The 24,978-nt window shown below is 39.7% G+C and overlaps 1 protein-coding gene across 3 annotated transcripts in view; it reads left to right on the top strand.

The window, feature by feature from the left end:
* LOC141128394 (mitochondrial glutamate carrier 1-like) overlaps positions 1–23,568 on the top strand; it is a 33,155-nt gene extending 9,587 nt beyond the window's left edge. For 2 of the 3 annotated variants that reach the window (XM_073615664.1, XM_073615663.1), the window contains 9 exons: positions 7,575–7,674; positions 7,982–8,107; positions 8,249–8,304; positions 11,376–11,466; positions 14,620–14,738; positions 14,995–15,199; positions 17,411–17,565; positions 17,765–17,840; positions 19,032–23,568. In XM_073615664.1, coding sequence (XP_073471765.1) covers positions 7,655–7,674; positions 7,982–8,107; positions 8,249–8,304; positions 11,376–11,466; positions 14,620–14,738; positions 14,995–15,199; positions 17,411–17,565; positions 17,765–17,840; positions 19,032–19,170 — 987 coding nt within the window. In that variant the 5' untranslated portion in view covers positions 7,575–7,654 and the 3' untranslated portion in view covers positions 19,171–23,568. Of the gene's footprint in view, positions 1–7,574; positions 7,675–7,981; positions 8,108–8,248; positions 8,305–8,993; positions 9,077–11,375; positions 11,467–14,619; positions 14,739–14,994; positions 15,200–17,410; positions 17,566–17,764; positions 17,841–19,031 lie in introns of those variants that run through there. The other variant, XM_073615665.1, reaches the window with a different exon arrangement.
* The last annotated feature ends 1,410 nt before the right edge of the window (positions 23,569–24,978 follow it).

The raw sequence follows: 24,978 nt of genomic DNA, 5'->3' as shown, positions 1-24,978 counted from the left end.
CTCTCTCCCCCTCTCTCTCTCTCTCTCTCTCCTTATTATTATTATTATTATATATTTTTTTTTTTTTCTTTGACTTTTAAAGAGTTTCAAACCTGTCTTGACCTGTTCCCACCTCTTTCTATTCTATTCACTGGGGAAAAACCTGGCCCCTCATATATTTTATTAGGACTTTTTAAACATAGGCGTTTGTTTATCATCTTATATGACTAGTCTTTTACTGGTGTGTCAGAACAGGTCCTCAATAAAAGGAAAAATATAGGAAAAACAGGCACCAATCTAGGGGTCAATACAACATGTACAACCAAAGGAGAGCTCCACTTTTTGTTTGCCGGTGGCCCCCTTGTCCCCTCTGAAGTGTGACACTGCACTAACAAAGCTGGCCTGCCTTGTTCTCAGTCACTCTCGCCCGCACCTTCTAATGAAATAGTTTAGGCTGATAAGTAGAAGCTGAGTCACTACTGCGTGTGATATCTTTCAGGGTGGCAGAAATTCTTAAATGAAATAAGAACTTTGTTTCCAAGAAACAGTGATGACATCAGAGTACTGAGTTTTAGAAATGAATGTTATTTGCGATTGACTAAATTTTGTAATTGACCCAAAGCAAGTATTTAGCACTGAAGTAGGCAGCTGTATTCATACCATGGGTCACACGTTTAAAGGGCCTGTTCATGCAAAAAAACAATTTTTTGGGATTGCTTCTGTGTCATAGACCACTTTGCAGCTTTTTAGTAGAAAACATTTGTTTTTTCTAAGCAACTACATGGAGATACCTTTTTTAACTTTTCATTTAGCATTTTCCTTCAAATCATTCAATTTTGAGCCTAGGCAGTGACATTACAGAATATGTATTTCTATTAAAATGAGTAAAAACTGATGTAAGGCTAACAGGAGGTGCATGACCCTTTTTTTTCCCTGCACTTGAATCGCATCGCATGGGTGTTTACACACTTACAATGGGTGTTTCTGGCAATCGCACTGCATTTTGCGATCTGTTTTGGGGTGTCATTAATCTAACATTGACAACCGCAACACATTGCATGGATGCCATGCGATTGCTAAGCTATGCAGGGAAATGCAGCGAATCTTGTGCGTTTCCCGCATCGCATCAGTGTGAACCAGGGGTCAGTCTTGTAAGTTACGAGGTGAAACCTCCATGGATCAGACTTTTTTTTTCCCAGCCCAGATATGTGTGATTGGATTGAGATCTAGAGAGTTTGGAGGCATCAACACATCAAACTCTTTGTGTTCCTCAAACCATTCTTGAATTTATCGGATCAGGCCACCTTCTTCAATTGCTCCTGTTGTCCAGTTCTGATGCTCACCAGCCCATTGTAGGCACTTCTGGCTGTGGACATGTCTCAGCATGGGCACCCTGAGCTACAGTAGCTATTCTATTGGATTGGACTACACGTCAGATCTTCGTGCCCTATGTGCATCAGTGAGCCTTGGGCGCCCGTGACCATGTTTCTGGTTCACCGGATTTTCTTTCCTTTTGACTATATGTATTTTAGGTCCTGACCACGGCAGACCAGAAACAACCCACAAGAGCTGCAGTTTTGGAGATGTTGAGACCCAGTCATCTAACCTTTACAATTTGGTCCTTGCCAAAGTTGCTCATATCCTTACGCCAGCACATATTTTTTTTTTTTCTGCTTTCAGCCTATCAACTTCAAGGTCAACATGTTCACTTGCTGCCTAATATGACCCATCAATTTTCAGATGCCATTGTAATGAGATAATTCATGTTATTTACTTTACTTGACATTGGGCATAATGTTGTGGCTGATGAGAGCCATAAAAAATGGAAACATTTTGAGTTTGAATGTTTTTATAAATGTTTGTATACTCTGATAGCATGTATGCAGGTGATTGAAACACTGGTAGCTATAAGAGAATGAAGAATAATGTATACGTGAGGTTTTTGATAAAATATAACCTGTTTCTGCCAGCAAGATCCTGCATATAAACATCAGTAAATTGTCATGTCCGTGTGCTTTACTTGTGTATCCTGATGACTGATGTTTTCAGGACAGAAAATCTGTTGTACTTTTCAATGCAACAGGAGGTTATTGGGATTCTTCCAATGGTTACACCAGTGTCTGTGACAAATGTGTAAGGTGGAATTTCCTCTTGTTTCCTGGTATATGTATGGAACAGGAAGTGAGGTGAAATCTCTTCAATGGGATTTAGGCTCAGTTCAACTCTATGCGGTTTTTTAATGCTTTTTGCAGAAACGTACTACAGTCCATTTAACATGGTTTCCTATGGGACACGTTCACATCTATGCTTTTTTCAGCCGCTGCATTTTTGGAAATGGTCAGGGACTTTTTTAAATGCAAAACAGTGCTTTTTTGGTTCAATAGATTTCAATGGAGAAGCTGCAGAAAAGCATGTAGTGCCTTTTTGCCACGTTTTTGCAGAAAAAAGCATAAAAAATGCGAAGCGCAAATCATGGTAAAAACGCACTGCAGAAACTATCAAACGCAACCTGCATAGGTGTGAACGAAATCTTATTCTGGCCATACACTATACGAAAAATCTGCCGAAATTCGGTCATTTAGACAGTTCGTTTGTTTTTCGGCCAATTAATGGGTACAAAATCGATAATCGTTCTGACGTTTTTGAGCCAAAAAAACGAAGGACAAGTTTTCTGCCGAAAGAACGATAAAGTGAAAGGTTAATGTGTTCCCCGTCTGAACTGTCTGCACTAGGTATATGTAAAAAACAAACAAAAAATGCATTCATTTATGTCCACTGAACAATTTATCAGTCATTACATGATGGCACTATCGTTTGTGCTCACGACCGAATGTTCGTTTTTTTAAAATGGGTTCGGCCGATTTTTCATATAGTGTATGGCCAGCATAAGAATCACAGGAAACCTGGTTTTGGTGAGAGTAAAGCTGACTTTTACATTTACCTCTGTAGTTTAGTACAGGCATAGAGTGTGTGTGTGTGTGTGTGTGTGTGTGTGTGTATGTGTATGTGTATAAATATATACTTTTTGTGTGTTCTATATTATCTGGGGTTTGTGCTCGTAGTGCTTATAGCACTATTTGGCCTTGCGTGCAGTTTTTGCTGTTTTTTCTTATTGTGGATTCAGTGGAAATCCATCCATTGAAGTAGTATTACCAGAGCACATGATTTATTATGGCTGATCAAATAAATACAATAACATGGCTGAGCCATTTATTTTAGTGTATTACTTCATTGTGTTTTTATCTTTTGAATTTTTTTTTTAACTTTCCTTTTTTAGTGCTTACAATAGCATCACACTCTAGTTTAGATATTTTCTAACATTTCATGGAAAGTGTTTTCATTTGGAACACTAAATGTAAAAGGACATTGGAAATGTATATATTTGGTCCTCAGTTCATTTCAAAGGTGTGTGTGTGTGTGTGTGTGTGTGTGTGTGTTTTAGGGATGAGCTTGGGTTTGCTCAGATCTTAGTCTGAACCCGCCAGAGCTATCCTTCCAAAAAGCTGTCAGTAATAGCTACTAATCATAAATGGTTGAGGCATTTCTTGCCCCTCAAGCCATGCATATACAAGGGACGTGTGTATACATACGCACACACACACACACACACACACACACACACACACACACACACACACGCACACCTGACTTTTACATTCACATTATCTTTAATGGTGTCTTAGGCTGTAGGCTTCAATATTGAGTTGGCCCACCCTTTGCAGCTATAACAGCTTCAACTCTTCTGGGAAGGCTGTCCACAAGGTTTAGGAGTGTGTCTATGGGAATGTTTGACCATTCTTCCAGAAGGGCATTTGTGAGGTCAGGCACTAATGTGGACGAGAAGGCCTGGCTCGCAGTCTATGCTCTAATTTATCCCAAAGGTGTTCTATCGGTTTGAGGTCAGGACTCTGTGCAGGCCAGTCAAGTTTCTCCACCCCAAACTCGCTCATCCATGTCTTTATGGACCTTGCATCTGAAAGAATGGTCAAACATTCCCATAGACACACTCCTAAACCTTGTGGACAGCCTTCCCAGAAGAATTGAAGCTGTTATAGCTGCAAAGGGTAGGCCAACTCAATATTGAACCCTACAGACTAGGACTGGGATGCCATTAATATTCATGTGCGTGTAAAGGCAGGCGTCCCCATAGTGTTGACAATCTAGTGTGTGTGTATATGTGTGAGATATACAGTATCTCATGTATAAGTGAAAATGTCCAAATTGGGCCCAAAGTGTCAATATTTTGTATGGCCTTCATTATTTTCCAGCACTGCCTTAACCATCTTGGGCATGAAGTTCACCAGAGTTTCACAGGTTGCCACTGGAGTCCTCTTCGACTCCTCCATGACGACATCACAGAGCTGGTGGATGTTAGGGACCTTCCGCTCCTCCACCTTCCATTTGAGGATGCCCCACAGATGCTCAATAGGGGTGCCATGTTGAACTTTCAGTGACCAGTATGAGAGAGTGAGAGCGACAACACCAAATTTAACACACCTACTCCCCATTCACACCTGAGACCTTGTAACTTTAACAAGTCACATGACACTGGGAAGGGAAAATGGCTAATTGGGCCATTGGAGACATTTTCACTTAAGGGTGTACTCACTTTTGTTGCCAGCGGTTTAGACATTAATGGCTGTGTGTTGAGTTATTTTGAGGGGACAGCATATTTACACTGTTATACAAGCTGTACACTCACTACTTTACATTGTAGCAAAGTGTCATTTCTTCAGTGTTGTCACATGAAAAGATATAATAAAATATTTTACATAAATGTGAGGGGTGTACTCACTTTTGTGAGATACTGTAGTTGGGGAACTACTCAAACACTTTTAATTAAAACAATAACATTGTCAGTGCACGTTATCTCAGCTTGCAGAGCTTGGATTCATTGAATGAGTTTACCAAAAATGTAAATATTGCAGAATATACAGCCTCATGCTACATAACTAAGCTCCATTTCATGCTGAATAAACTAAATTATTAATGTATCTTAAATAGAAAACTATCTTATGATTTTTTTTTTTTTTTTTTTACTCCAAAAGCATTTTATTAAAATAGGTTTTTTTTTTGTTGTTGTTTTTTAGAAAAAAAATCTGATTAATATAAATTGAAAAAAAAATTGATTTTTTAAATTGATTTTTAGCCACTCTGGTCATAGTACATGTCAATAGGGTCTAGAGACATGCTTGGCCAGTCCATCACCTTTTCCTTCTGCTTCTTTAGCAAGACAGTGGACATCTTGGAGGTGTGTTTGGGGTCGTTATCATGTTGGAATACTGCCCTGCGGCCCAGTCTCTGAAGGGAGGGGATCATGCTCTGCTTCAGTATGTCACAGTACATGTTGGCATTCATAGTTCCCTCAATGAACTGTAGCTCCCCAGTACCAGCAGCACTCATGCAGACCCAGACCATGACACTCCCACCACCATGCTTGTCTGTAGGCAAGACACACTTGTCTTTGTACTCCTCACCTGGTTGCTGCCACACACACTTGACACCATCTGAACCAAATAAGTTTATCTTGGTCTCATCAGACCATAGGACATGGTTCCAGTAATCCCTGTCATTAGTCTGCTTGTCTTCAGCAAACTGTTTGCGGGCTTTCTTGTGCATCATCTTTAGAAGAGTCTTCCTTCTGGGATGACAGCCATGCAGACCAATTTGATGCAGTGTGAGGCGTATGGTCTGAGCACTGACAGGCTGACCCAACCACCCCTTCAACCTCTGCAGCAATGCTGGCAGCACCCATATGTCTATTTCCCAAAGACAACCTCTGGATATGACGCTGAGCATGTGCACTCTTTTTTGGTTGACCATAGTGAGGCCTGTTCTGAGTGGAACCTGTCCTGGTAAACCGCTGTATGGTCTTGGCCACCATGCTGCAGCTCAGTTTCAGGATCTTGGCAATCTTCTTATAACCTAGGCCATCTTTATGTACAGCAACAATTTTTTTCAGATCCTCAGAGAGTTCTTTGCCATGAGGTGCCATGTTGAACTTCCAGTGACCAGTATGAGAGAGTGAGAGCGATAACACCAAATTTAACACACCTGATCCCCATTCAAATCTGAAACCTTGTAACACTACTGAGTCACATGACACCGGGGAGGGGAAATGGCTAGTTGGGCCCAATTTGGACATTTTCACTTAGGGGTGTACTCACTTTTGTTGCCAGCGGTTTAGACATTTATGGCTGTGTGTTGAGTTATTTTGAGGGGACAGCAAATTTACACTGTTATACAAGCTGTACACTCACTACTTTACATTGTAGCAAAGTATCATTTCTTCAGTGTTTATATATATATATATATATATATATATATATAAAAATTACACACACAATTTTTTATATCCAGAATGTGAGAGTTTCTACACTCAAGAAGGGCTCTGTGAAGGGAAAAGCTAGCCAAGGTCACAAAGGGTGGCATTCCAGCCCTGTCAGAGCTGAGCTTCTTTTTTGTGACACCCTGTTCAAGTGCCTCGTATTAGGAAAAAGGCAAGCGAGCTTGGAACAGTGGTACGCGCTAAGGTCTGTTCTCAACTGAGAAAACAGGAATTGCCAAGTCAATTGTTCATAAAATTGTGACTCAGAATCTATAATAAGTGATGTAATCCCCTTTGTTTATCTCATGACTGGTTTACATCCTATGCATTAAGGTGAAAAAACTTCTGTCACTCAGAACCCCCCCCCCTGTACTCACCTGAGCCTGTTCGTTCCCCCGCTGGAGACGCGCTCTACCTCCTGGGCGGGGGCTTGGCTCGGTTTACCAATTCGGGGAGGAGCCACGAGCCCCATTGGGGGACCCCAGAAGATGATGATCGGGGCCTCTCTGTGCAAAACTAACTGCACAGTGGAGGGAAGTATGATATGTTATTAAAAAAAAAGGTTTTACAACCCCTTTAACTGGTTGCTGCCCGCTGTCAAATGACTGCGGGGAGGTGCGGCTCTCATCCTGGGATGGCGCCCCAGAACGGCCGATCTCGTGCGCGGGGGGGCGCAGCACGGCGAATCCGGCCGTGCTGTTGCTAGGATGTTCAGCTGGTCACATGTAAACAAAGAAGTGCCGGTTATCGTCGCTCCTCATCTCACACTGACAGTGTGTGGCGAGGAGAGCTGATTAGCGGCATCTCCTCACAGGGGGACGTTAGGAATGTAATCAGGGCACTGATCATCAGTGCTTTGGTACGATTGACACTTTTGAATTCAAACTGATTTTAGAAGATTTGCTTCAGTAGGAATTGAAATGTAGTTTATTATAACATTGAGGCTGACAAGTTTCAGTTGTACACTTATACTTAAACCTTCGTGCATCTCCTGTTTAGTCAGTCCAAGCCATTAATCCTTAGTGCTGTTCACACTGAATGGCAAATTTTTAGCATATTTTATTTTGTAGCTGGCAAAGCACATGAGCCTTTCTCTTCTAAACTGAGTGATGCAAGTTGCTGTTTTGGTTAACTTGCCCAATGTTTAGTGTTGTGTGCAGTGAGTCACTGGAGTTCCTTGAGCTCATCTTTTTTTTACCAGGGAGTGTGTGCCAGGGGTATATTTAGACACAGCTGATGTGCTTTAAACCGTGCCTTCTCTTTGCAGAGCTCAGTTGGGATTCCGTGCAGGAACAAGCTTGTGCGTTTGTGACCAAATAGAACTTCTAAAGAAGAAAAAACTTGAACATGGCTGAGAAGCAGATTAGGTAATTGAACCTTGGCTTTCCAATTAAAAAAATAAATAAATAAATAAAGGCTAGGGGATGAAGTAACTTATTTTTGATGAACAGTTTTAAATGCTGCCAGTGTGACCTATTCAGATTTGATAAGACAAATTTTATAACTATATTTATTGTAACTTTGGTAAAACCAAAACCTACAGCCGGCTATCCAGGAACACAATGTTTAATATGTGCTTCTGGTAGAGTTTTTAAATGAGGATGTTTTATAGACTTCAGATGTGTAACAGTGTAGAGCTTCTGTGAAATATTTTGTCCTACTTTCCCTCCTCAGTTTGCCTGCCAAGCTCATCAACGGTGGAGTTGCCGGAATCGTTGGCGTGAGTTGTGTTTTTCCAATTGACCTGACCAAAACTCGCCTTCAAAACCAGAGGCAGGGCCAGCAAGTCTACAAAGGCATGTAAGTGGGATTATACTGGGATAGATTGCTTATACTTCAGTTACCAGAGTGATGCGTAGCAGTACATCTACAAATACTAGAGATATTCTTCAAATTATATTAACAGATTTTTTTTTTTCTTATGGCTTCTCTTCATTTCAGATGGGACTGTCTGGCAAAGACTGTGAGATCAGAAGGTTATTTTGGGATGTATAGAGGTATGCAATTTTTTTTTCTCTTCCAGCTGGTCCCAGCAATTCATTCATCTGATACAACTAAATAATAAACATGCATTGTATGGATTTGCCGAAAAAAGGCACTTTTTATTTGTAAGAGTTGGTTGTTTTTGGATGGCTTACTAGCTGGTGCAACAACTTCATTTGTATCTGCAAATGCACATAAGTTTGCTAGCTGCAGAGCACTTTTCATTTATTTATTTATTTATTTATTTATTTTCTTTCTTTACTAGTGCATCCTGGTTTCTGTTTATGTACGTTGCCTTGAGAGAAGCCTGTTCTTGTTAAACATGCTGCTTAATAATACAATGTAATATTCCTGCTTATTTGTTGCTAAAGTGTATTTTACCCTTAATACATTTGGGGCCCCTTTTGGAAAGCAGAGTAGCTGTGTACTGTGTACAATATGATCTAGTCAGAACCTCACAGCTACATATTTATATATAAGTGATAAACCTGGTACTGTAAAGACATACCCCACTGAATATTTTTAGTAGGGCCAATTGCCAAATTATCTTGAACGATTATCAAACATAATTTTCATTGGGTCCCTCTTTAATTTCATTTATGGAATCAAATTCCGTGGTTCATATACAAGTAGCATTTTATTTTTACATGCCAGATTGTTGTGTAGAATGTTGTTTGTTGCATCTGTTTCTTTCATATTGCAGACATATCGCCGTGGATTTTGAGGGCTAGCCGATGTGGCGAAGCCACGATGGATCATTAAAATGGGTCTTACAGTACTACAATTGTAATTAGGAAACACTTTTCTGTTTTTTATTTTCCCTCTTAATTTTGAGGATTTTTACACCTTATTTTTTTTTTTATATAAAAGCTAGGCTTCTGTGTCCTGTTGCTTTTCTTCTGTATATAGTTTCCCTTATTCTTCAAGACAGTTCATTGAAAGACCTAGCATCCATATATAGTTGTTCTAATATGATGTGGACCTGTATATGCGTTTTGAGAAGCATTCTTTAGTACAGTAAAAAATATTGGGAATCCTCTTGAACTAAACTTAAGTATACTGTTGGCAGTGTTAAAAAATTACAATGTTTAAATGCAGTATTCTTGACATTATCCTGCAGCAGGGATGCCATTTAATAAAACTTCATAAACAAAAAATGTTAAAGGAGAAGTCCAGCCTGAGCTTTTTAGGCTGGCCTTCTCCCGATTTGCACTCCTGTGACCAGCAGTCTGAAGTCCGCTCTCCGCTAACGTCACTGCTATCTGTCGAGGCAGCGCATCATCCCGACTTTAGGAGTCTGGATCCACCAGCAAGCCGCTGAGACTGCAACTCCCCGCCTCTCCACAGCTCAGTACTCCATTGAGCGTGAAGGATCAGAGCAGGAGAGATGCTGACTGAAAGGCAGCATCTCTCCGCTTAGGGAGAAGTGAGAATCGAGCAATCAGCGATGTTCGATGGCTCGGTTCTCAGTGCAGAGACGCCAGGGGACAGGGGTGGGGGGCGGGGGAGAGTGTGATATGATGGGCTACCCCTTTTTGAACAAAAACCTGTTATGTCAAATTATAACTAGTAAATGGCGTTAATGGTGAGATGGCTATACAGCTAGATTCTGTAAAATCAATCGCAGTAAGTTGCATATGTTAGTGTAAGAGGATAGCACTGGTAGGGATAAACCTGGTGATGGAGGTCAAGATGTAGTGCTAAAAAGCATACACCTGTAGATTTTTAAACTAATATTTTGTATGAACACTCAGTTTATCTGATGATTTAATAAATTGCGTTGAAAAGTAGTTCAAAATTTTGTTTTGCTTTTAACATTTTATTTTGGAATGAATGGAATTTTCTGAACAAAATCCACTTTCACTGTTAGATATTCGTTTTGGTCAACAACAAAAAAATCCATTCTCTTCAAATTTTCCCCTCAAACATCTGGAAATTAAAAATTTTGAACAAAACTCATATGGCCAGTTTAAGAAAACATGAGAATTTAGATGCAGTATGTGAGAAATGAATGGAGGCAAAAGTACTAGATTTAGTTGGATTGTTTTAAAAGTTTGGTGCACTGGGTAGATCTGAAACTATTGACCATTGCAGAAATTGGCAAAAATTGGAGATTTTATGAAAACCACCTTAGAGAAACATTAATTTGTCAGCTGCAGTGAAGACAAAAGACGTGCAGGGTGAACAATGTTGAATAAAATGGGGTCTTTGGATAGCCTTTTGTAAGGGTAAGCTCGTGAAGTCTTTTTAACACTGCCAACTGTACATTCAAATTTGATGGGTGGGTTTATTCTTAATAGTTTGGATCTGTGTAAATGTATATTTTTTTTCTTTAATGGAAATTCAATAACTGTCTTCTTTAAAGTTTCTTTTAAAATGCTCATGCATGATCTGTTATACTTTGTGTTGCATCCTGCTGTTTTTCACTTTCCCCCTCCCTGAGTACTGTTCTCTGTAATTTTTTTCACTGCTCCAAAGTATGGTTTCTTCAAAATCTATACACACGAAGATGAAGGCTTGTTTGTGGCTTTTGTAACAGCCGACCATATACATACTAGCCAGTTCTAGAATATAAATGGTCTTTCAGTCTGTCATGCTGTGTACTACCTTGCAGAATGCATTTAATTATAAACTGTAATGCACATACTGCACTCAGAGCTGCTTTAAATGACCTCCTGCATTGACTTTCATGTACGTAACTTTAATAATTAGACTTTTAGCTGACCAATGCAAACTGTACATGTGCAGTTATATTGCCTTGCGCAAGGATATGTTCCTAAACACTTATTAAACAGTATTGATATAGATTAAAAGTAAAATGAAATTACTGGCCATCATGGAGCTGTAAATCTATACTTTGAAATGACTGACATTTTATTTTCAGTTATGGCATGACATATAGCCAAAAGCGCTTGTTGTTTTTTTTTTTTTTTTCTGTCTTACACAGATGTTTTATCTGTGTGAATAGCAGTTCACATATTGTTTCCCCTGTAGTGTCTGTTATACTGTATTCATGCCACAACTTTCTTTTTATGGAAATGCTATTACTCAAAGGTCTTAAACATAATTTTTTTGTTCTTTTCAGGTCTTGCTGTGAATTTGACTTTTGTAACTCCAGAGAAGGCTATTAAACTGGCTGCCAATGACTTCTTCAGACACCACTTGGCAAAAGACGGGTGAGTCTGTACATCAGAAATCTGTTATAGAACGTTTGGTATTGTAGACTTGCGTGCAGTTTGGATTAGTGGCACTAATACTATAGGGTGAAGTCTTAATATTATCTTTTCTGTTTAGAATAGAACTCTGGAGAGTGCAGGAGATTCTGCAGTGCATTGCTAGCAGCTGAATTTAGCCCCACATACTCCTAATCCAAGAATAGCTTAACAACTTTACATTTTCAATGCACATTTCACTTTAGCTAAAAAAAAATTAGTCCAGAAAAAAGCAGGGTTGCTGGGTTTTGGTAATGGCAGCATAGAAACAACCATGGTCTTTAAAACATTGTACTGGTTTAACATCATAGGCTGAATTCACAAAGTTAACACATCATAACCAGGATGCTTTATTTTTAACAGTTTGAGTTTTGAAAATTACAATCACATAGCAAAATGATCTATTATGCTTAAAGGGATTGTAAAAGATTTATTTTTATAATAAACATGGTATTCTTACCTACTCAGTGGTTTGCACAGACAGCCCTGATCCTCCTCTTATAGGATCCCCACCAACGCTCCCCAAAGCAAGACCCTGCGTTTTTCTGCACGCGTCTTGCAAGGGCATAAAGAAATCAATTGTTCTCTATGTGCCCTGTTCACACCACAACAATAGTATCAACTCGTAAACTCGTGTCTCTGCAAGTGAAAGCTGCATGTTTTTTCATCAGTTTTTCTGCACGTATGATGTGAGTGAAGCCTTAAAGCCAAACTAAAGGGAGCTAAACTCACCACTCCTCCAACAGGCTCTAGACCTCGCTAGCATCTTCTGTTTTCAGCTATCGTCAATGGCCAGCACACAATGATGTCACTCCTGTGCAGGAACTAGTCATCCCGGCACTGTAAGCTTAGCTGCCCAAGTGCAGCTTTATCTACATGCCTGGAAACACTAAGAGCAGGCAGGTAGGTGCATCTTATTGCACTAGAGACGTTGCAAGTATCTTCTGAAATAAAGAGCCTGCCTGCTCACAGTGAATAAGATCAAATTACCATAAGTACTAAAAAATGTTCAGAATATATGAATATTGTTGATTTAAGCTTTGTTTCCCCTCTCTCCCAGGAAAATACATTTGTATATTGTGTCATGCTCCTGCATTCATCTGTGTGTGTGTTTTTTTTCACTTAGAGCAGAGGTGCCCAACCTTTTGAAGAGCAAGGGCCACTTAAGCGACTTAAATAAATGGTCGTGTGCCACAATGAGTGGAGCCAGAGCATGACAGGTCCGTGTCCGCTCTGCATATGCAGAGCAGACACGGACACAGTCCGCTCTACTTTTATAGGCCCTCAAGTCAGCCTTCATCTGCCACTCCATAGAGGTACCACTCCATAGAGGTGAATGGAGGGTCAGATTGTGTGAAAGGGGCTTAAGGCTGCTTTTACACTGATGCGCAGCAGTTTACCCACACCAAGGGTGCGGCGCAGTACACCTGCGGCTTTCCTGCGGTAAGCTGCACTTTGCCATAGACTTCTGTTATATCCTGCAGGTGTAGTGAAAGTGCACCAAACCCTTGGGTAATAACAGAAGTCTATGGCTCAGTGCAGGTAACCCGCAGGTGCACTGTGCTACACCTGTGGATCAGTTTGAAGACAGCCCAGTAACCACTGGAGAACAGATATGTCCATATATACACTGTGATTTTAGTAATAAATTTACCTTTATTAACAGTCTTCCATTCGAGTATCGCCTGATGTTGCTGTCCCAGCCAGAGTGCATTTGGTATCGGTCTGCCTGTGACAGGAACCAGCGTTATACATGAAGCATCAACTTATGCGGCTGTCCTCCGTAGCCACTTGCTTTCTCTACTGACCACTTCATTCACAACACTGATGCTCTGGGATGGTGGATCGGCGACCTGCGATCTGTGCTTGCCAATCGGCCATTCTAGAGGTCATGCAGGAGGTCGTGGGCCACATCAGAGGGCTCCGCGGGCCACTGATTGGGCATCCCTGACTTAGAGGAAGTAAAGTCTTCCTCTTTAATTGTACCTACAGGTAAGACTATAGTAAGGCTTACCTGTAGGTACTGTAAATATCTCTTAAACTTGCACCGTTTAGGAGATAGTTACTATATACGTTGCCGCCGATGTCATCGGCACATGCGCACTGAATGAACGGCCTGCTTGTGCCATTTCTTCAGGGCCCATACTTTGGCATGTGCAGGAATGATGTCATCGTGGCTCTAGCCAATCACAGCGCCGGAGCCCGAGAACCCGGAAGTAACTCCAGGAAAGATGTCAGCAGTGTGCCGGCGCGATCCAGGGCATCGTTCTAAGGTAAGTATTTCGTAGTGAGCTAGTATGCGATGCATACTAGCTCATTATGCCTTTTTCTTGCAGGTTTTATTTTTTGGGGAGGTTTACAACCTCTTTATTTTTGGAAAACCACACCTTAGCCAGGTCCTATCTACTCGCCCATATCCAACCCCCCCCCCCACTACTTCATTGGTTGCTTTAGATCTGTTCACACATGCAGGGCTTCTACGTCAACAAAGTGACTGCTGGAAAGCAACATGATCGTACTAGTCTATCATTCATAGCATGCATAGTTTGTTATAAGGCAGATTACATTCACACCAGGAAATTTGTTGCCTGCAGAAGATTTGTTTTTTTATTTTTTAATTAAACTTGCCTAAAATGATTACTAAATCAAAGAAGATTGTACGCACATAAAGCATGCATCATTAAAAAAAATATTGGAAATTTAAGCCTATAATGTACAAGTGAAAAAGGTAAACTTCCGGTTTATAATGCATTTCCCCAGCTGTACAGCAAAGCAGACATTTTGCAACCTACAGCTTTTTTCTTAAAATCTGTCTGCTGTTATAATAATGTAGCTTTTTTAAAGGCTGTAACAAACGTCTGTGACCTACATCCTAAGATATTTGATGGCCACCTATCAGATGAACTTGTCGTCAAGATATTCACCACCCTAGGAAATCGGACTCTGTGTCCATCTGTTAAGAGCTTTTAGTTTCAACTTCCCAGGGTAAAAATAGTATCTCCAGATAAAATTTTCCTTGTGAGATACTTTTGTATCCTAAAGATAAAGTACTAAGAGAGTATGTTTATGAATATGATTAAACATGTATTTTTTTTTTATTTATTTTTTTTTTTATAGGAAACAACTGACATTGTCCAAAGAAATGCTGGCAGGAGGTGGTGCTGGGACATGCCAGGTTATTATCACTACCCCAATGGAAATGCTAAAGATTCAGCTACAGGATGCTGGGAGACTAGGTAAAAGTTTGATCGCTTGGTAAAATCCATTTAGCTGTATATAAGCAGTTGTTTTGCTAACCAGTTTGGTAAATCTACGTTCTGCTTTATATGAACGAATTTGCTTTTGTGTGTGTGTGTTATGTTTGATCATAGTGAGGTACTTTGTTTTACTCCCTTTTTATAGATTATGTATTTTGATCTCTAATCCTATGCATCTAGCTGTAAATGTTGGTTTTCAGATTAAAGGACTAATGTGTTCTGGCTTCTTTTCTAGCATCTTGTCAGAAGTCTGCTACAGGGATACCAAGTGTTCCTCATGTCACAAAACATTTAAATGCCATTCCTGTATTATCAAGAGCTTACAATGTTGGACCTATTTTAGTAGCTCACAAGATGTCTGCTTCACAAATTGCTGCTGAGCTTTTCCGTAATGAAGGTGTTAAAGGACTTTACAAAGGATTAGGTGCAACCTTATTAAGGTATGTTTACCAGCTGGAAGTAATGGCATTATCCAACTAATGATTGTTGAAATAGTTGTGAGTTTGATGTCCTTTTATAATATGTAGCTCTGTTCAGCCAGTTCTGTCATGCAGACACCGTAGTCCGGTAATGCCAATGTATTATTCTTTGTTTACAGTTAAAAGATAAATTCACCTTTTTGTTACATGTTGCACTCATATTCAGGGTGTAACATGTTACAGATGCAGCAGCCCTTGTAACCTTCGATCCTCCATTGTGACAACGAGCAGAGGATTTTCTCCCCACACTCGCTGTCGCAATTTGGAAACCATTTTTTTTAGCAGTGTGGGGCTCTGTCATACATTCAGAGTTCTGTGAATGTGAGAACTACAAGTACTGACAACCTTTACGGCTGTTGGGTTATAGTTCTCAATGAAATACCAGGGTGTTGTTGAGGGCTGTGGTAATTCATTGGAGCTTCCTGTCAGTGTGACCATATGAGCAGACAGATACGCTGGCAGTCTGCAAAAGAGATGTGCATTTATCTTTTTTACAAAGGTGAAATGATCATTTTAAAGCAATACAGCTTAGTCAAGGCTGTAACTTGATAGAGAGGAAGCAGCAGCAGGCCATCTCTGTGCTCTCCAAAAACAAAAATTAAACTAGTGCACACCCAAATCGCCACAATATCAGTACATAAAGGCTTAATTTACATAACTAAGGGCAATGAAACCATAGTTTGGGTTTCTTCATGACAGACCCAGGAATAAGTCCCAGGACTCTATAAATAAATAATAGGCAGCATTCCAAACAGCTAACCTTTTGATTTTCATATATTTATAGAAGAAAGCATCACATAGAGACATGACAGTACATCAGAGTACATGCACAAGATCTCCCCACAGTTCCTCTATATAGACAAAGGCAAACTTTCAGCTACAAGCATTATATACATTTTTATTAGAACAGGGAGGAGATCCAGGCTTAAAGTATGTCAGTTATCAAACCTCAATACACATTAATAGTGGAAAAATATTTCAGCTGTCATATACAGACACTAAGGGGTTGATTTACTAAAACTGGAGAGTGCAAAATCTGGTGCAGCTCTGCATAGAAACCAATCAGCTTTTTTTTTTTTTCAACATTTTTGGTCTTTTTCCGTTTAGCAAAAAATAAACCCAGTGGTGGTTAAATACCACCAAAAGAGAGCTTTATTTGTCTAAAAAAATAAATAAAAAACATTTTTTGGGTACAGCGCTGTATGACTGTGCAATGTTCATTCAAAGTGTGACAGCACTGAAAGCTTAAAATTGGCCTGGGCAGGAAGGGGGTGCCTAGTGAGCAAGTAAATTCCTTATGGCCTCAAAAGATATACCACTTTATATGCACTAAATGCCTCTGCAATTCCAGATAAGACTTTGTGAAAGTAGTGGTGACCTCACCACTGTACTGCAAATAATAGCCTGTTCAGAGAGCAAAGCTGGGGGAGGCAGCAGGTCCTTCACTACAGGAGGAGGGTGATAGAAGACTAATCATCCTGCCCAAGGAGAGAGCAGGAGTGACTGGTCTTCATTACCAAAAACTCCTGCACAGTGGAAAAGATACTCAGTGGATTACTGCATAGATTTGAAACATTGACAAAAACCCCAAGATTTAAGTGGGGATGATGTTCGTGTCTCTTGTGTACAAAGACAATATTTGCTTATCTCAGAGTTCAGCTTTAAATTTTGTTTTGCTAGTAATTAACCAACATTACCATGATCAAAATATCCAGAAGTGCCAACACAAAATTATCAGTTTCATTTAGGGAATAAAGTTTTGGCAGTGAAAACCCCATCAGAGCATAAGTAAGGAAACTGGCAAACTTGCACTAATCAAATTGCATATTCCAACTTTTCTATTTTGGTCACTTAGAAATTAGCTAGAAGAGTTTATTTTAAAGAGATTTGTTTAAGGCAAGTCCACAATGTAAAAAAAGTCAGAGGTCCAGATTTGCATAGTTGTATTGGGTCATTGACTCATATATTGTTAAGGACTTTGGATCAACATGACAGACAACCAACTGGCATGTTCAAAAGAAGCAATGGCAGTCTACATATTTTCTCAGTACAGATTTCCTTTAAACAGCGCTGGGATTGTTGTCACTTTTATGTTGGAAATATAACGGAGTTAACAAAAAATGTAAATGGATCTTTATACTAATGTATGGCTTTCCCCCCCCTCGATGACAGGGATGTTCCTTTCTCCATGATCTACTTTTCATTGTTTTCCAACCTAAATAACCTGGGGCAGTCCTCTCTGGATGGCAAGGTGCCTTTCCATCAATCGTTCTTTGCGGGATGTATTGCTGGCTGCACAGCAGCTGTGTCTGTCAATCCTTGTGATGGTAAGCCCTCTTTTTGGACTTTTGACAAGCTGTACACTTTCTATTTTTAATTGTGCATGCCTCCACAAAATATACCATCCATGACATGAGTCTGTGTACATGCATATTTGTACACTATGTGCAATTTGATCCAGGTTGCAAGATGGTTTCTGGGCTTTATTCTGAGCATGTGGATCACTTTATCAATGTTTCCTTTCAGTAATAAAGACACGCCTTCAGTCTTTGCATAAAGGAGCTAATGAAGAGATGTACAGTGGAATAATAGATTGTGCCAGGTAAGGAGAAAATGCTGATCATTTTAAAACTGGGTACTTTTTGGAAAAGATAGTATTTGGGCATGTTTTCTGTAACCCAAAGTTATTAAAAATGCTTCAAAATGATAAACTGGCCTATAGGTGTCTATAGTCTTGCAACACCAATGAAATAAAATAAGCGGATGCTGGGGGGGGCATGTTTGTCAATAAAGAGGGAACTACAGATCTGCATCTGTGTAAAAATGGACGTTTTAAACGTGGGTTACAATATGTCAAGTTAAATCATTCAGGAGAGGTTGTAAAATCTTCCCGTGTACATTAAGCCTTAATGGCTCAGAGTAGTGAAGCAGGTGGATCAGTCTGACACAACCTACAGCTGGGATTTAGAAAAGGAAATGTCAGCAGTGGTAGCCTGCATATTTCTTAGTTCAGGCTTCCTTTAGGCTTCTCTAGTGATCTTCTCCCTTTTTTTATATGTACTGTTCTAAATCTAAAGTAGTGTGGTAACCTTCTAAGATTATTTTAGGGCTAGTTCATGCAGTGCAGTGTTTTTTGTTTTTTTTTCTGCATCAAAAACGCATGGAAAGTAGGTTACATGGTTTTTAATGGCATAGTTCACACCAGTGCTTGCAGTTCCAGTTCCATTAAAAAAAAAGTAGAGCATGCTGCATTTTTCTGCACTGGACTGTACTGAAACGCTGGAAAGCGCATTGTAACACACACGTCCTCATTATTTATGGTTAAGGAAAAAGAGGCAGGAAAAAATGCACTGGCCTGCATCAAAAACGCGCATGCAGAGAATCTGGAACGCATCCAGACTGCGTTACTATGGTGTGAACTGGCCCCTAGATTTATGTTCAATTATGTAGTGAAAGGACCTGCCTGATTGCATATTAATTGGGTGTTCAGGTTTGACCTTATATTATATGGTTTTGGTAAATCTAAAGAAAAATTGTACCAGAAAATTGTATGTTTTGCCAGCCAAAGATTTGCCAAGGGAACCAGAACAGAAAAAAATAGGAATCTGCAACAAAGTGTGTGAAAACCTTTCCATTGTTTATAGATTTCCAGGGGGAGATTTTTTTTATTTATTTTTTTTTTTAATAAAAATTTATATGATCGAAAAAAAAGAAAACCCTGAAAGAGTTTGAAACCTTCTTAATTAGGATTTCCTTTTACTGAATTCCATTTTATTTTTCCCTTTCTTTACAGGAAGATTTGGGTGAAAGAGGGTCCATCTGCATTTCTGAAGGGATCGGCGTGTCGTGCCTTGGTCATTGCACCTCTCTTCGGAATAGCACAAGTTGTATACGCCCTTGGTGTTGGAGAAGCTGTTCTAGAGTTTGCATAGTTTAACAACCCAGTAACTCAAGCATTCCACGGGACTAAAAACTTAATGAAAAAAATGGCTTCCACTATGTTGGTGTGGTTTTGGGATATTCAGATGAACTTGTATTTGTTGGAAAGCTTTCTCAAAGCACTAAATTGATTGGGTATCGGTGTTTCCTAATCCCCCCTCTTTTGTGGGTTTCCCTAGTCTGTTTTTTGGCACTTTTCCACAAACATTTGCACCATTTGTTTAGCTGAATAGCACTTTTTACTGCAGTGACGACACATGAGGAGATGGTTTAGTAAGGGAAATATTTATTGATGAACATTCCCTTTTTCAAGTTTGGTCTTTGGGTCATTTCAACGTTGGTAGTAAAAAGATATGGATTTTTGTAGGTCAAAGTTGGTAAATCAGAAATGTTGAAGTGTGTTTTGGCCATCTCCAAACACTGTATTTGGATGATGGGTTATTCCCTTGTGGTTATATTGTACTTCTGCTTTCATTTGCAATCTAGAAATGCAGCTACAAGGGATATAGTGATCATGCATGTGCTTTCCAAGATTAGTTTTTTTTCTTTTTGGTTTGTGAAAACAAAGAAGAAGATAATGGTTCACGGGCCAATTCTGACATAAGTATCTCACGGTGTAAATGTTTAATGGCAGAACTTGAAAATTTCTTTGTGCAGCTACCAGGAGAGTATTACGGTTTAAATCGTACATACTTTGTATATATTTTGATGTCTAGGGAGTATTGTCTTCACTGAGCTTAGAGGGATTTCACACCGAGCCGCGGGGGGCGTCGGCAGTAAAGTGACGCTATTTGGCCGCTAGCGGGACGGTTTAAACCCCCCGCCAGTGGTGGAAAAGGGGTTAAATCCGCCCACAAAACGCCGCCGGAGTGGCGTTTTGCCAGCGGTATGGCAGCGCTACCCCATTGATTTCAATGGGGAGCAGTGGTGGAGGAGCGGTAAACACACCGCTCCTTCACCGCTCCAAAGAAGCTGCTGGCAGGACTTTTCCTGACGTCCTGCCAGCGCACCGCTCCAGTGTGAAAGCCCTCAGGCTTTCACACTGGAGACAATGGAGCAGCCGTTTGAGGGCGGATTGCAGGCGCTATTTTTAATGCTATAGCGCCTGCAAAACGCCCTCGGTGTAAAAGGGGTCTTAAACCCAGATTGGTTGATACAGTAGAATCAAAGTCAAGACTATACAAGTCTTGAATGGCTGAACAATTGTAGTTCTGTTAGCAACTGGGACAAAGTACATAGGTGCTCTGTGTCCATGGCAGTGCGACTCAGTTCAGTTCCAGTTAAGACAGCATAAGCTGGAAGGAGTAACCTGATGTGAACAAAGCTGTGCACAAATGCTAGTTCAGGCAACGCCTCCCTACCCTGGCTGTCTGGCTGCTCTGGAACTTGGAACCTCAGCCATTTGATTACAGCTCCAAGTCTTGGTAAATTTTTGTTATCAACATGTGTTTTGTATATGCAGTTATCAGTGTTTTTTTTTTCTACTTATTGTTATGTGTATATATAAAGAGGTGCATTTGTTTTGGATTTCATATTACCACAAAAGTATTCATTTTTTATCTTATCTTTTTTAAATATATAACTTTCACCAGTTTCTGGCGGAACCTTTTTTTTTTTATATATATAAATAATGTAGCCAGACCCGTGGCGTGTAAAAAAGAAAACGCAGGAGTCTGATATGGTAGCAAGCAATAACATTTAAACTGTAATGGTTTACACAATGAAAAGTCAAGCATCTGTGCAAGCATGGACCACTAAGATCTACTAGTGTGGCAGTAGTTTAAAAAATGGCACTTACAATAAAATCTTGTACTGTATAGACAAGCATAGCTTTCATTCACACATTTAACTAATTTCATTCATCCCGGCGCTCATTTAATGCCTTTTTTTTTTTACAAGTTTGCAAGGGCAAAGGTAAATCGTTTATTGCAGAAGAGGCATAGGTCTCAAAAAGTCCCTTCTGCGGATCCTCTAATGTATACGAACTAAAATTATGTTATAAAAAGATTCGACAGGTGGTGGAAATCGCACCCTTTTCCCCCCACTTACAACTACTGTTTTCCACCAGTACTGAGAGCCACAGCTTTAAAATTTACTCATAGTTCACTAAACATGGATGCAAATATTGCTGCACTACTTTTCAGATTTAAAATCGAATTCTGCTTAAAAGTTAACAAGGATAGATAAAAAGAAAAGGGCTGAAATCTATTTTTCTTTGCTGGAGGAAGCATTTCAGCTACCCTCTAGTGCAGGTCACATGTTTAAAGCCTAGACACATGTTGACTTGTGGCCATGGTGTGGCTCTTTTTATTTTATTTTTTAAAAAAAAGAATAGTATATCCTTAAGGTTTTACAGTGTTATTCTTTTAAAGCATCCTACATCAGCCCCTGCATGTATTTTGTATTTAAGGAAAAAAAAGTAAAAGCAAGCTATAACGGAGCAGTCAGAATATTATGCATTGTATGTTAATCATAAAATTTATGTTTGGTTTCTATTCTCAAATGTAATTGCCAATTCCAAGAACTAAATCCTTGTACACACATTTGAGGTTATCGGATCAGCGATCGTTCATTTTTTATTTTATTTTTTTAGCATGCTATGCTTAATAGCCTGAAACTCCCAATAGGTTACTAAAGTTAAGAAAATTCTTGTACGACCAAATACAACTTCAGAAGTGATATAATGTATTGTAATGTATAATTTAATTTCTGGCCATGCGTGGTCCTGGTCTTCCAATTTTTTTCAGACGAATACTGTACTGATTAAACAAAAATCATACATTCTGGTATCATACGAGGAAAATGTTCGTGTTTGTCCCTTTGAATAATTTTGCATAAACTGTTGTGATCGACTCTCAAAAGTTGTGTACTAACTTATATATTATTGTACTATCGCTTAGAAAGCTGCATTTTTCATTCGATTCTTCTCATTGTGTGTACTAGGCATAAGACCACAATTGCTGTAAATTATTGGTGCTGTTACATCAGAATAAAAAGCCCCCCCGTAACACAGGCTTTTGCATGGCAAAGTGGCTGATGTGCGAGGACACATGAAACATGTCCCCGCTGTGTCACCTTGGAATGTGTAACTCCTTACATTTTAAAGATCTACTGGATGCTGCTTTATTCAAAGTTAACGCTGTGACTATGCTTTTTGACCTGTATTGTTGGTGGTTATCTCACACAGCCCACACATCGTTTTATGCCTGTCTGATCAGCAAAATAAAGACTCCTCTATGGCATCTGTAAAAAAAACAGATGTGGAAAGTTGAATTTGAGGTAGATTTTTCTATTCTGTATTTTGTTTGTGTAGAATTCCCTAGATAAAATGGTAAAGTTGCAATAAATCAATTGATTATAACACTTTTCTGTAACTTGTAACATCCTGTCTAGAATGGACTTACCAGCACTCTACCCGTTTCATCCCTCACTGCATTAAAGCTGAACTTCAGGTATGAATTTTATTGCAAAGTTACATTCCCCAAACATGGACCAATGCAAGCATGCATGTTTCATAAATGTGGGAACGCTGTGGAAGCAGAGAGTCACTGTAGTAGGCCCACTACTGCAGTGATCGCTAGGATCTGTCCCATGGCTTAGGGGACATGGGGGGTTCCTTGCTTGGCACCGCTGCCATTTAGGGAATGTCATGTGTTTTTGTTTTTCAATTAATACAAGACGTGGAGAGGTCATGATTTACACTTCTTCCAATTAGAGAGCACCTTGTATTTATTGAGAAAAATACAAGGCATTCTCTACATCCCGGCTGAGCGAGAAACACCCTGCGTTCACTATGCAGAAGGGCAGCAGCCCAGCATGGGACTCCAATGACTGTTGCAATCCGAGTAGTGATGACTACTACAGTGATTTTCAGCATCCATAAAGCAGCCCCACAGATATCAATATGTATGCTTTGCTCCATGTTGGATCAATATAACTATGCAATTACATCAATACCTGGAGTTCAGCTCTTAATCATTCAGAAATGCTTGAGGGAATATTGTGAACATTTTTCCCATTCCTCACCCAGATGCAGCAGTGATTTACGTAACTGTTCATTGGGTCACTATAACTGATCCTAGTTACTGAAAATTATCAGTAAACAGCCAGGAGTTCTTATTTACATACAACTGAAGCTTGGAATGCTTTTACAATCTAATACTTTTGTGCTTATATTTAAAATGTGAGGTGTCTGCACTTATGAAATGCAAGCTTTTTTTTTTTTTTTTTTTCCATTGCTGTTCCCAGTGACTTCTGTGAAAGGCCATCAGTTTTGTACAGCCCCAACTTATTGTCAGACAAAGGTCATCAGATAAACATTTAGCAGTTTGTATATTTTGTTCCTTTCTGGTACATGGTAACTGAATAAAATCTAAGTTGGTGATAACTTGCCCCTGTTTGTGTTTTTGTTTTGTTTTGACTTTTAGAGCTGGTTCATGCTATGGACGTTTATGGACATTTTGGCAGGTTGACTGATGCCAAGCTCCCCTCAAATGGCTGGAGTGGTGCATTTGGCTGGGAGCACCCCTTTTGGGACAGAATTCCACACATGGATGAAACATTGGGGGAGATTTACTAAAACTGGTGCACTCAGAATCTGGTGCAGCTGTGCATATTAACCAATCAGTGTCTAGCTTCAGCTTTGTTCAATTAAGCTTTGAGAAAAAAACCTTGAAGCCGATTGGTTACTATGCACAGATGCACCATATTCTATGTGCACCAGTTTTAGTAAGTCACCCCCATCCCCACTGTGTCCATGCAAGAAACTAAGGCTGGCCATACATTATACCCACATTTGTTGTGCAATTTTTTTTTTTTTTTAGATTTACCAAAACCATATAATATGAGGTCCTACCTGAACCCTTTCAATGTGCATGCAATCAGGCAGGCCCTTGCACTACAGTTAAATGTAAATCTAAAGGACTTTGAATAAGAAAATTGTATAACTTATGGCCAGCTTAATGTGGATGTGAACCCTTGCATATACCCAGTGAAGTGAACAGCCTCAGGTGATACAGAGATAAAAAAAATCTCCCTACATAAGTTTTACATGTATATCTGCTGTCTTCATCTTTATATATTCTTTATAAAGTTCAGATCGTGTTAGATCTTTTTCTTCCTTTGCAGCATTGGGCGTGAAGTCTGGGCATACAGCAAGGACAGCTAATTGGAGGAAAGGCACACACCCCCTCTCCACATAGGCAGAGACTTGCAGAGATGTTTTGTGAATAGTTCAGCTCTCTGCTAAAATATTTATAGCAACCTCCCAGGAACTGGTTTTATCACAGTTGGAGAACTTGTCAGAAGTTATGCTGATAACAGAAGAACGGAGCGGGAGAAAGCCACGGAACATAGTGCTTTGAAGAGCGATAAGAAAACACTACAGATATATGCCCAGCTCAAATTTCATGAACCGGGTTTATATCCACTTTAAGGCTAGGTATACACATATAGACTTCTCTTATTCAGCCCTCTGACTGAATGAGGGAAAATGGCTATATTCCTGAAATCACGCTAAACAGCGCATATATGGAGGAATTTTTACGGTGTTAAAGCAGCCTTAGTACCCATGGCTATTTGAATACTGGAACAGTGACTGCATTTGATAGGATGCAGTTGCTACTTGACTGACAGTTTTCCACCCGGCTTCTTCAATTTTTCTATTGACTTTTGTCAAACCAGGTGGTGCTGACAGGGCCAAAGCTGAAAATTCAGCTGGAATTAACTGAAGTTTGAGCCCCGTATGGCTGGTTTTAGTGAAATGCTCTTCTGTATCCACTGCAGTGTGATTGAAGCTTAAA

The sequence above is a fragment of the Aquarana catesbeiana genome, linkage group LG02 (assembly GCF_042186555.1).
Source record: "Aquarana catesbeiana isolate 2022-GZ linkage group LG02, ASM4218655v1, whole genome shotgun sequence".
NCBI classification, from domain to species: Eukaryota; Metazoa; Chordata; class Amphibia; order Anura; family Ranidae; genus Aquarana; species Aquarana catesbeiana.
Note: the sequence above shows the minus strand (reverse complement) of the source record. Positions and strands in the feature narration are given on the sequence as shown.